At 30.9% G+C, this 14206-nt stretch overlaps 1 protein-coding gene across 1 annotated transcript in view; it reads right to left on the minus strand.

The window, feature by feature from the left end:
• Window positions 1-1830: 1830 nt before the first annotated feature.
• LOC107449150 (hemicentin-1) overlaps window positions 1831-14206 on the minus strand; it is a 252775-nt gene continuing 240399 nt past the window's right edge. The window contains exons 14-15 of the mRNA XM_087150194.1: window positions 11268-11398; window positions 1831-4796 (exon numbers count right to left, since the gene is read on the minus strand). Coding sequence (XP_087006320.1) covers window positions 11313-11398 — 86 coding nt within the window. The 3' untranslated portion in view covers window positions 1831-4796; window positions 11268-11312. The remainder of the gene's footprint in view (window positions 4797-11267; window positions 11399-14206) is intronic.

Below are 14206 nucleotides of genomic sequence, written 5' to 3' on the forward strand. Positions count from 1 at the left end.
CAGATTTACTATCGCTGAATCTATGAAAAGCCTTGTTTTGTAAAGCAATAATGTTTATAATACTATACAGATTATACAGATACTATACAGATGATACAGATACTATACAGATGATACAGATACTATACAGATTATACTATAATATTAATCATATTATATAGGTTCTCTTATCAGAAATCCTTTTGTGCTCTGTTGAAATGCTTCTTGTAGATCTTTTGACTCATATTTTACTTCAAATCATGATTTACTTTAAATTGTTCTTTTAATCTTTTTTAACAGTTATTTTTTAGTTATGATTCATATTTCAGAGTTTTATCTTGACCCTTATTATTCTCTTAAAATATTTACAGCATGCAATTTTGCAACTTTTTTTTAATTTCTGAATGCATATTTTTAATTTTCACTTTTTTATTTTTTTTTTTTTTGCTTAAACTAAAAACACAAGACTGCATACTACGAAATTTTCCTTATTATGACAATTTTCTATCTCACCGACATAAGGACATCATTTGGGATAAAGAAAGTTTATATCCCGAAAAGTTTGGTATATATAAGTTTATGCTTATGACAAATAAAAAATTACTAGTATCTCCGGACGGTATAAAATTACTAATTTTTGGAAGAAACAACATTTTTCTGTTGTTTAAATGATCATTATTTTACGGAAGGGAACTCAATAAAATCCTTTTTACTTCTGATATCTATACTGAAAGTTGAAAAATTAACATTATTTCTCAAGTCCTTCCTGCAATTTTAACCACCAAATAACAAGCATGTGTGACAGATCATTAAGTTATATTTCTCATTACAAAAGAAAAGTTCTGATATTTTTAAGAATTTTGTCACACACTTCGAAAGAGAGCGACTCTTTCATGTGTCGCGTTCTTTCGAAGATTTTTTATTTATTTAAATTATTTTTTTATTTTATTTAAACCAATATTCAGTCCTCATGACGTCAAAAGCACACTTTTTGCTATTTTAACATTCAATTCGTTTATTTGTTAATAGCGACAAGCTATCTGAAACCATTCTGTCTGATATTGTGAATAGTCATTACAATCGACTTTTACTGTTCTTATCTGTTTCTTATTCGTTATTAAAAATATTTGTGCATGTTTATTTACTTGTTCACCATGGTATAATTTTTTTTTCAAAAGCATATGCAGTCAGCTTGATGTTGTTGACGTATGCCTGTTTAAGCAGAGGGGGTTCGATTGTTCTTGTTTTCCAGTGGCGCTATCTATAGCCAAGAATTCGACTTCTGCCACACAATACGTCACACCCATTTATAGGGTGGACCCATTCATTCATCCACCGATCATAATTTTGACCTGAATCAGAGAACGATCGATCTCCAATCCAGTACTCCCAGAGGTGTTGATTTGTTATGGGAACAAGGAGGACTTTAGCGATACGACAGACTCAACGTGCATCAGTCACTTTACTACACGGGGAGTCTTCGGCCGGCGGGGTTCGAACCCACGAACTCTCGGACATTGGCCCAGCTCCCCACCGACCAGGTTATCCCGGCCATATACAGTCAGCTTATTTATTAGTTATAATTTAACAACTATGGTATTACCTTTTCCTTTTGAAATCTCCCTTTACAGGTTTACATCCAAGACATTAATTAACAAATGTGGATGTGGTTTTAGTTTTTTAATATTTCTTTGCGTGTTAATCTTTACTTTAACACATTGCATGCTTTTAAATTAATAGATAGTTTCTTCAAGTTTGTTTACTAAGCATGATCCACCAAGCGTGATTTTACTCTTTGAGACAACGTCTCGGTCCATTAATAAGAAAAGACAAAATAAATACACCCAACACTGAACATAAAACAATATTTATTCGTCAGCTTTCCATACAATCATTTTTATTAGCTCAACGAGTCTCACACTCAAATGGCAAACGTGCCTTTTCTGGAAACTGTTAATATCACTCTTTGTCGACCAATTGATCGAGACTTGCGAAAGAAACAAAAGTAAAAATAAAGGATAAAATTATTGATTGGTCTTTTCAGGAAAGCCCGAGGCCAGAGAACTGTAACGAACATAGAAAGGCAGCTGTGAAAGAAAAATTCCTTCTAAATCGATTCTGCTATTCCAACAACTATTTTTTTTTTTGTAGTTGCTGTTGTTTCTTCCTTGATCCGTCTTCGCGTTAAAACAACTGTTGTATGCAAGGGAGACGTCTTGTGGACAGCTATTTAAGCTCCAGCTGGCTTCTCATTCAAAACGCTGCTTTTGTCGCAGCGTGTTTTTTCTTGTCCAAAAATACAGGGGTATCTCATAAGTTATTAAGAATTAGTGCAGTTGATGTTAGTAGAGAATAAAAGTATAGGGATGTAAGTTGAAAAGAGTTAATTTTGAAGCCTTAAGTCTTGCAGGTTTAGTGCAAGTTTGAGTTTTGCGAAATAAATGCAAATGAAATATATGTGGATAAACCAGATTTTGAAAATTGTAACATATTTGTTACATGGCCACAGTCGTTTCTTTGTCATTTTTTTGATGAAAGTTCACGGAAATATAAGTTCTATAAATACTACATAAAATTAAATACTCGTGAAATACTTGTTCATAAGCTAAATTGTCAAAGTGAGCTCATTTATTTCAGCATTCTTATTCAGTTTTTGTTCAGTTTTCAAAATTTTATTCAATGTAAAAAAGAAACTGGTCAATGTTTTTTTAGTGAAAAGTTGTTATTATTATAAAACTAAAAATAAAAAAATTTTCGAGTCGAAATTTAATAAAATTCTTCTGAACCACAATACCGTACTTTTTAAACTTTATTCCGTAATATTATGGTTCAAATTTCATGGTAACGAAGTCTTAAGATTGCATAAAGTTTAAGACACATTTTGATCTACGTCAGAGGTTCCCACTTTTCTTTTAGCTACAAAACGATCGAGCTGCTTTCGGACGAACCCTGACTTTTCAAAACTGTTCATTAGCAGGTGTAAATATGCAGGAAATAAAACTAGAGAATAATTTAGAAACAATTACTGTGAAGAAATTATGATGAAAAGTACTGATGCAAATATTTGTAAATGTATTTCCTTTTAGTAACTTATTCAATGTATTGTCATTAAAAAAAAGCCTAATATTTAAATTTTTTTAAATTGACATTTTACTTAAATAATTTCATAAAAATCACCGAAACATTAAGTAAATAATTATTCGCCGAATACACACCTCTAATAGATTTCAAAAATCATTACTGTTTCATAAAGAAAACGCTAAACACGCGGAACTCCTACGACCTTTCCACGGAACCCTATTTTGAGTGGAACTGGTCTACGTTAAAGATATTCGACATCAAACAGAGTTAAGTAAAAATGTTAAGTGCTCATACTGCAATTTTTCCTGCTTCTTTATTTACATCCCTATACTTTTGACGTCATATTTTACATAAAACATGTCATCCAATGAGACTAATGCATTACAGCTTGAAAATTTTCTTTCCTGATGATTTTCAAATGTTAAAAACATTCTGTAATAGGATATTTTATCTCCAGCTGGCTTCCTTTTCATCGAGACACTGATATTTGTTATTGTCAAAAAAGCCCAAAGCAGTTCGTAAGTTATTAAAATGTAGTGCATTGACATTTGTGTAAAATGTGCCACACACAATCAGTGCAGTACATTATTATGGGACAGCCAATACAATTAGCATGTGGAAATACATATAAGAACAGAGATACGGATATGAAACAAATAAAGCACTACTTCTTAAAACAGTTCCAGTTTAATTTTGTATATATGTACAATTAATATTTGTTTCATTGATTGTGGAGAGACTTAAAGCGTTTTTATTGCTAAGTTTTCAGATATATGCATAAATATATACTTGAAAATTTCATGATTTCAATAGGTTTGGATTTATTGCGTCATATTAAACCATTTACAAATTGAGTTAGTATCAAAATAGATCTGCCCATATTGTTATGGGTTTTGAAGATTTTTTTCAAAGATGAAAATTTTAGTAGTTTATGTAAATTTTATAAATATATTGCACGGAAAAGAAATTTCTTAATTTAAAAAAATAAAAGAATGAAAGTGAAGCAAAACCCACATATTTAAGCAGCAATTTATACTTTTAAATCTAACTGAATCCATATATTCGCGGAAAAATACTTAATTTGAAGAATTGTACGGCATTCCAAACAAATATACCCTCAATAAAAAAAATTGCAACGTTCATTATCTTTCCAATGGATCCTTATACAATGAACAAATAATCAGAATAAAATATTTTCAAATCATACCTTAAAAACTTACTAAACCGATGCTGATTCACAAACTGTTGTGATTATGTAATTTATTTGTTCTGAATTGCTATGAAGAGAGGTATTACCAGCAAAAACACTGCGATGTAAATGTAATAATGGTATGAAGCATATTTGCGAACACATTCTAAAAAAACTGCTATACAAAGCACACATAAGAGTATATAATATTATTTATATATAAAACAATACGATATTTTCGCTGAAAAAAGCTCAGTTTCTTATTAAAGAAACACAAAAAGATTCACACGTGATTTCAACATCTAAGACACACGAATCCTGTGATACATGGATTGGGCACGCTCCCGTTTCAAGGATAGTAAGATTGGCAAAATTGAGGAGTAATTCGTGATAAATCTCACTCAGGTAAAGCAATTTTTTTTTGTTTGTGTTCAACTTTTGGACTTGCACCGGGATATATCATGTCGCAGAGGCACACAGAGGTACAAGCAATTGCAGTTACGGAAATGTTTACCCGTAGCTCGCTTGGTCCTTTGAGATTTACAGTCTGAAACAAAAACAAAACGATTTTAAAATAATTCTAGATATTTAGATAATTCCATCTATAAACATGCTCAATAAGTTCAAAATACCAAATTATATAATTTTCGTTTGTTTGAATCATAAAATTTTTAACAGGGGAAAACTTTATATCTAGTATATATTAATGGTTGTTGCTGTAGTTAATTTACGTCGTACTAGAGCTGCACGATGGGCTATTGACGACGGTCTGGGAAACGCCCCTGAGGATGATCCGAAGACATGCCATCACAATTTTGATCCTCTGCAGAGGGGATGGCACCCCCGCTTCGGCAGCCCGACGACCTGCACGCGAAGTCGAGTTAACGAGTCAGTTTAACGAGGACCAATAGCACACAACCTCGGGCCCCGACGCAGGCTTATCCAAGTGGTCACCCACCCGCACACTGACCGTAGCCAGTGATGCTTACCTTCGGTGATCCGCTGTAAACTGTGTCTTAAAGATCAGTCCACTGCGGGACTATATATTAATGGTTAACTACCTTAATTTTAATGCATATCTTATTTAAAATAATGCATGAATTATTATTAGAATAAATCCTTTATATCGTGTTAAATAAAAGGGTATGGAGATGTACAGTGTGCCAGAAAAAAACAGACCACCCCGAGCAATTTTGATTTAATGATCGGATCTTCACGTTCTGGGACACAATCTAATGGTTAGAAGGGGCAATCTCAAATATGCTAATAAGTTAGTGCAGACGATATTTTAAGTTACGTAATCAGCTACAAAAACGTACTTTCTCTGATTAAGCATACCTTTTTTTGACGGATTTGGATTTCTAATCCCCAAAATATAGGGTAGCCCAATTTGGGAAATATGGTCCCTATAGTTTGGTCAGAAGTGGACATTAAAATAGTAAATTTGGAACTGTTAGTTTTTAGTTTAATAGAAAAAAAAATCTTTTAAGAATCATTTTTTCAAATGTTTTTTTAGTCTTGTTCTAAAATATCTTAGATAACTCGTAAAATTAAAGTAAAATAGGTGAAACGTAATAAAATGTTAATTCTTATAATGCAACGCAATCACTGCTCACGTGCTACGCTTATTAAAACAACATATTTCTTACACACAATAAGCTTTGGATTTTTTTTATGAAACGTAACTATTATTAAAATTATGACCTCAAATTACTTTTTGTGGAACAAAAGACCTTTTATGTAAAGAATGATAAATGAGTCTTATCATCCCAGCTTATCTCCCAAGCATTCATTCGAACATTCCCAGCTCTTCAAAAATATCCCCATATTTTATATTTTCAGACTTTTACCGTACTTTGATACGCCTAACACATAAAAGACTTGAAAAATGTTATGGCAGAAGCTTCACATTTCCCATCATAGAGATCAGTGAAAGTTACAGTCAGAGACAACCTGTGGACATAGACTAAATTTATGATCCTATTGGCTTTTGGAGAAAATTTTTGTCGAAAAAAAATTTATTTTACGTCTGAAATGGGAGAAAACTTTTTTTTCTTCTTACTTTTCATTCTTCACACGGTTTCCTGTGAAATGTGTTCTCAGTGTGGAATTTTGTTCCTTGGCGGTCTTTATGACCGAATAAAAACTTTGTTTTTATAACTGCCTCAACACTTTACGAGCGTGCTGGGGTTGTGAGTGTCATGTCTTAAGGCCAAAAAGGCCACTGGATGTGAGGCTTTTAAAGTTTCTTTCTATGTTTGTGTGTGATCTTTCTGTACAGAGATACTCTTCAATCAAGATGTGAGAAGGGAAGAAAGAAAAGGAAATAAATATGTGATATCAGATAAAACGTTCTTTTGTTCTGGTACACTAGCCAACGTGAGATATTTTGATAAATAACTTATGTCGAACACACAATGTTTAGATTTTTCTTTTATTTAAGCTTAATGTTTTCTCAAAAGATTTTACCTTAATGTGAGATAAAAAAAGATTATCCATTGGAATGATTTACTTTTATATTTTAACTCTCATTTTACACTAGTAGGATATACAATCCATTCATGAATGTGTCCCGCAGAAGACTGATCGTTAAGACACGGTTCCCAGCCGATCACTGAAGTCAAGCATCACTGACTGCGATCAGTGTGCGGGTGTGTGACCACTTGGATCAGCCCGAGGGTGTGCGGTATTGGTCCTCGTTAAACTGTTCTACCGTAAAGTGCTCGATCACGCGTGCAGGTAACTGGGCTACCGAAACGGGGTGCCATCCCCTCTGCAGAGGAACAAAATTGTGATGGCATGTCTTCGGATCATCTTCAGGGATGTCTCCAAGACCGTCGCCAATAGCTCATTATGCAGCTCTAGAGCGACGTAAATGAACTACAACAATCTTTCATGAATGTGGTAAAATGGAATTATCTTTAGACTTTTTTTAACTATCAAAATTAATTAATTTATAAGGAGTAAAAGAATCTAATTATTTCTTTTTTAACAATTTATATTTTTTTCACTTTCGATTCCTGTTAACACTATGGTTATCCCACAGAGAAAAAAAAACTCTGGGAACTTTTCCATTCCGAATATATTTTGGATGTCAAATATCCAAATCCATTGAAATACAGGTATGTTTATTCCGAGAAAGCATGTGTCTGCTTTCTTAACTTAAATTCTAACTTCTAAATTCTTAAAATCTAAACTTATAAATTTGCATATTTGAGGTCACCTCCTCGAGAACGTGAAGATCCGGTCATTAGATTAAAAGTTATTAAGGGTGGTCTGCTTATTATTTCACGCACTGTACATGGTATATGTAGAATCTGAGTTTGCTTGTCGCACAATTAGTGTGGAAATTGACAAATGGGTTTAACTATTCAGATGATTGGAATTACTGTAATATGTAACTCCTAATGCGTGGATAACAATATCATAATCTCAATATAATTGGTTATAATTGTTAAAATTCTAAAGCTATTCATATTACATCATAATCACTTTTTCGTAAATATATATATTGTTTATGATTTGTGACAGGAAAAATGTTAAAAAATTCTTAACACTGTATGCATTAACTTTTATTATTGAGAAAATATATTTATTGAAAACATATTTCCTGAAGCATATCAATTGCCAATTGCACCATTGTAGTTGTTTCATTCTGTATAATTGCTGAAATAATCTGTTTTATTACTCATAAATGCTAGTCTTGAAAATATGAATAAATATTTATTTTATTAAAAGTATTGATAACAACAACCAGATTTCATAAAATATATTGTCCATAAACATAACTTTTGAAAGGAGTGTTTAAAAATGTAGTAAAACGCAAATACCTGCTCTTATTTCTTTTTTGCCTTTATCTTTTTGTTCAAATTTGACATGATTTACGCTTTTCAGTTAAGAACGTACAAATTTATGTACTAAAATATTTTATGACACTTTAAGACGTTTACGATTCTAAGATGTTGAAGATAATGATGCATAATACGAGGATAACTATTTGCGTGAAAACTACACTGAGCAGATAAGTTAATTATAGAAAATGCTAGATAAGCATCCAAATTTTTATCTGCTGAATTTAGTTTTCCGATATCACGGTAGTAAATAAGACGTAAACATGTATTCAATATTTTAATATGTTGGTAATGTAATGGAGTTTAGAATGTGATTTTTCTAATACCACTCAAATATATGGAATTAATATTGATTATTAGACTGCAAAGCAGCAGATATAATTTTTTTTGGTCAAAAACAAAATTTATTTTATGTGTTATTTGTTGGTATTTTCCACCTCCTCAAAAACCTATGCTTTTAATGCATAAATTCTTTCATTATAGGGAAGAAAAAAATTCCTTTAATTAGAAAGTAAACAGTTCTCGTGCAGAAAATACAGTTATGAATGTGAATTTCTTTTCATCAATAAATGTTGTTTTTGTAGCAAATAGTAGCTAGTAATACCAATACATTTTCATTTTCCTTTTTCTAAGGAAGCCGAAGCTAATAAAATATATTTTTGTAATATTTGTCAAAAATAAAGAAAAAAGTCACTGGTACTCCAAAATAATACATTTGTAATAAAATATAATAAAGCAATTCAAAAATAAAGGAGGAAAAATGAAAAAATATCGCACCACGTAAAAAGCCATATGCACCGTAGAGCCATTGCATTATGACCACCCTGCTAATAACATGTAGGACCACCTTCAGCCCTCAAAACTGCTAGCACCCGCAGTGGCATTGATTCCACAAGGTGCTGATAGGCAGTCTGAGGTATCTGGTACCAAGCGCTCACCAACTGGTCCTGCAATTCCCTCACATTGCGAGAGGGTAGCGTGGCAGCACGAATTTGGTTTTCCAAGTAGGACCACTAATGCTCTATTGCATTAAGATAAGGTGAATTTGGGGGCAAAGACATGACTTGAAAGTTACTGGAATGTTCCTCAACTATTCGACCCTTATGACATGGTGCATTATCCTGTTAGTAAACACCATCCCCTGCAGGAAAAAACTGTTGCCACGAATGGGTGAACCTGGTCGGCAATTATGTTCAAGTAGCTTACGGACGTCAAGGATTGTTCTATGAGGATTATGGGTCCTAATGTGCCCCATGAAAACATTGTTCTTGGCCGAGAAACCATGAAAACCTGGGCGAGCCCATTGTTATAGATGGAGGGTGGTCACAATATAATGGCTCTTCGGCGTATAAAGCATCCAAAAATCCAGTTTGATTAAGGGTTGAAGCTTGAATTTGCTTTGAATAATCACATTTTAACTCATCTCAGTTTCTTTGGGAAATCAAAAGAGTTTTGATAGCTTGCTTCCCCGCTTTATCAGAATGTAATAAGTTTTCTTTCTCATTTTCCTTGGATAAAATATTAAATTCTGACCATAACTTGAACAGAGCCTTTAATTTTTATAAAAATGATCTTTGCGAAACACTTAGTGTAATAAATAATATTTATAAATCCTTGTGAAAAGTGAGGAAAAAAAAAATTCTAACTCTAAATTTGACTACACTATGAATCTATTTTTTAAATATCATCAGAGCCTTTACTTGTAAAATACCCATAATATATTGTAATCTCCAAATATATTTTATTTATAAAAAGGAAAAAATATACATTCTTAAACAGAAATAAGATTAGGTCATGAATAGGTCACATGCGTAGTGAAAATGATAGGAATCGATGTCTGTGAATAAGGGTTAAGCTCACGGAAAAGAAATCACTAGGTAAAAAAATCTCCTAGTTCTTCGAAAAAAGAGCTTATCAGCGGAAAGAATGTTGATCAAATAGGAAGACTATTACTTTTCTAGAACATACATACATAAAGAGTGATATATATGAATAAAGTGGGTATTAAATACATCTTGCTTATTTTATCGAAAAAATTCTTGTGTGAAATGACATTTTATTTAAAATCGGAAAATGCACTCATAAAAACAAAGCTTATTGAAAATCACAATTTAATAGAAAATTATTAGCCAACACATAAGATTAGAGTTCTTGGGTGGAGACTTAAAGTCTCAAAATCGTTTACTAGTGCAGTCTACGAAATTTTCTCAAATTAAATAACTGCGGAAACTTTTCTTCTTCGAAAAATTAAGGTTATTTTTCTGTTTAAGTAATTTATCGTAGAAAAAATAAGTTGGTTTAATATATTACTTTTATTACGTAAATGATTAACGAATGAACTAATCTAAGAGCTTCAGAATGGCGGAAATAAGTTATAAAACAAGAGACTATTACACTGAAAACTATGAAAATAGGCAGCTATGAAACAATTGGTTTGGAAATGTTTAATTTAAAAATTCTTTATTTATTTATTGATTATTTTTAATTTTGTATTCTTTTAATTATTTTATGTTCGAAAGTGGTCGAATTCTGTCGTAATGGTCAAACTGCGGAACAAGCTGTAAAACTATGTAACTATGAAACTGTAAATTTTGAAACAAGCGGTTAGGAAACAAGGATCTGAAAAATCTTTTATAATTAATTACAATTTTGTGTTTGTTTCTTTAACTTTTTTATGTTGTTTTTTTTGTGTTTTTTTGTGTTTGGTAATAAATTCTGTCCGCAGTGGTTGGTAATGGATTGGTTAGGAAATCATAAAACGAATTATGAAGTTGAGAACTATGAAACTAGAAATTTATGGAACAAGAGGTTAGGAATTATGCTTTAAAAATCATTTTATTATTATTTAGCAATTTTAACTTTGTGTTCTTTAAAACTGTTGACGTTAGAAACTCGTCAAATTCATTGGGAATTATTTCTGTTCGTAAAGGTCAGGAAACTATTGAAATTTGAATAGTTTAGATAGTTTAAAAACAGTAAGTTCTAATTTAAGGATTCCACCCCCTAAAGTTGAAATTTACAAATTAAAAATAAAGTTGAATTGAAATTAAGTTAAGTTGAAGTATACATTATTTGATCGCATTACATTTTTTAATTATATTGCATTTTTTATTACACTGTATTTTTATTATTACATTTTTTGCCTTAAGGAAAATAATACGCTTTACCTTTTACATGAGAGTGGTCCTTATTTCTGGTCGATTCAGTTTTTGTCATCCGACAAGCTTTCGTCCTTGTTGATTTCTATAAATTCCATTTGATTTTTCTAGGGTGGGATCATGATATACGAATTCATGATCTGGAAAAAAAGTTTTTTGAAAGTTAAATATCAACATCACACACTATGTAAGTTTTACACTAAAAAACGTATGGACAGAAACTACCAAAGAATTGCAAAATATAGAGTGCTTCTGGTTCCATGAAAACTTAAAAAAACACTGTAATTTTTACCGAAGCACGTTGGTTAAGATTTTGGTAAAATAACAATAAAATATGGTTTTATAACGTGTGCTAAATTTGGTCAACTTGGCAGTATTCAGTAATTTTAAAATGACAACTTGGAGCATGGCATTTGATTAAATTTACTTTTTAGTTTAGTATATTTACTAACTAATAACGCATACACTTTTAAAAACCTTTCAGGCAAATCATATATGGCATACCATATGAAAATTACCAAATGAATAGTTTAAATATCATATATGTTAGAATTTTTTCTGAGTAATCATTACGTTTGAAGTGACAGGTAAGTGGAGTAAAGTTTTCTGAAATTTTAAAGTAGATATTGATATATAACGTGATTAGAGCCAAGGTATCAAAAGCATAACAACATATTTCTCAACTTAAATAAGGAAGAAAAAAATGAATTTCAGCAATCCGGTCTTTAGTTAAAGATACCATATAAATGACTAACATCTGAGTTTAAAGTAAAAATCAAAGGAAGCTAAAGAAAAAAATGCTTTTTAAAACGTTTATGGCATGATATTTTTGATGTATTTTCGGTTTTTAACTTTTAAGCAGGTATTTCATTTAAAATCATAGCACCTTGAGGAAGATAATTTAGAATAATTTAAAATTAAATTAACACAGAATATTTATTTCAGATAAATGTTTTGTTCATTTTTATAAAAGCAAATTAGAATCAGTATTTCGAATTAAATTTTGACTACTCAGACTGTCTTTAGTTAAACTCTTCTTTCTATAAAATGGCACATCTTTCACCAGCATGGTCTTAAAATGCGTTATTTTCAGTGAGAACTGAAATTCTATATCCATAGTTTAGTTTCATAAAGTTTATTAGTCTGTTATTCTAAAATGCGCCATCAAAGGAATTCAATTTAAGTCAGTGCAACGACTATAGAGTGCACGTAAGCTGAAATTTTTAATTACAGCCTTAAATACACGAGACGCTTTGTAATGCATGCAGGAAAAATTATAGTTATGGAATCTCACTACATAGCAAATTCCTTATAAATGACAAATTATTATTAATATCATAAACATCATTAATTTTCTCTTGATATAGCTGGGGCCAAATGCAATCGGATACTGTTATCAAGACTTATAATTAATTTTTCTATTATATCGCTCAAATTTTCATAGAAATTTTTCATTGAACTTCCTCATTAAGCTAGAGAGCCGCTTTTAAATCAATGGTTTATTTGTTGTTTTAAATAAAATACATCGTATCGCATGCTGTGAAATAAATCCGTGGAGGATCGTGATTTAAGAGAAAGTTTATTAAAATAATTTTGTTAATACTAACCATCACAAAACCAGTGTTCAATTTAAAATGCGTTAATGCTATTTTATTGAAACAAGGTTTTTAAATAATACGCTGTATACACACATACACTTTAATTTAGCTATGTTATTTTCAATATTCAAAAAAAAATGCAATATTAAATATGTTACTCAATGTCAGATTAGCAGGTTTTTTATATTTAATATTAATGGTTTTTAAGAGTATACATTTCTTTGCATTTTGTCGTAAACTTTATACAGATAAAGTAGTTTTATGTCCGTATTGGGTTAAAACAATGTGGAAAAGATCGTGTAAAGTTCTTTTGCTTTTGCACAAACAGTGCTACCATCTGCGTCAATATACCGGGAAAAAATTAGAAATTAATGTCGCTGAAAGAAAATACTTTCAGATTTCTCTTAAGTCTGTGATTTGGCACTCGTGATGAAATTTTCTTACAGCACCTACTAAAATAATTTGAGAAAAATATTTATGCGTGCTTTACACGTTTTATTTTTCTGAAATATTAAAAAAAATTAGTACTAATATGACATTTTACCGTCTACCTTACCTGGCTGGATTTATAGACTGATTAGACTAGACTAATAAATAATTTGGTGATGAATAATTAGTTATTATAAATACATATTTAATTATTATAATTAAATGTTTGATTATGAAAAATAACTATTGGGGATGGGGAAATGTTACTTAAGTGTTGTTTATGATTTTTATAGAATTTTTTACAGTATTTGTTATTTTTTACAGAAATCTATGGGATTGAATTACACAACATATCACGTGAATTAAATAACACTTTTCAATACTAAAATATATAAAAATCTAAGTATAATTTTAAACATTATTTTCTTTTCATTTTTAGTTTAAACAAAACGTGTAAATGGATTTTACATTGATTTAAAGCATACATATGCTTTACAAAATCTTTTAAATCTATATCTTCCCTTAAATTTAAAAAAAAATTTTTTTTTTTTTAGTATAGCTCGTTCACCAGGATTTGGCACTTGGCTCCGCCTTCATCACGTGGCATTTGACGGTACTATTTCGCTATTTTTGGGGAAAGGATGTGAACAATCCTGAACACGATTGCTGGTTGGTGATCGTATGACTAAAATATTTATTTCGCATTCTTAATGTGCATTTCTTAACATTAAATATTTCATAAATTTGATATTTTTTTCTTTTGAGTGAATAGTTTTTTTTTTTCGAGACCTTTTGCTGCAATACATTTAATTAGCTAGAGTAACAAAAGGTATAGCAAGGTAAAGGTAAGGATGGCAAAGTAAGTGACTTAAAAAGAATTCACTGTTTGCGTTTGGAGCGCATTAAGGGTTGTCTCAATTT

This window comes from Parasteatoda tepidariorum, chromosome 8 (assembly GCF_982258835.1).
Source record: "Parasteatoda tepidariorum strain Cologne lab strain chromosome 8, Ptep-v5.0, whole genome shotgun sequence".
NCBI classification, from domain to species: Eukaryota; Metazoa; Arthropoda; class Arachnida; order Araneae; family Theridiidae; genus Parasteatoda; species Parasteatoda tepidariorum.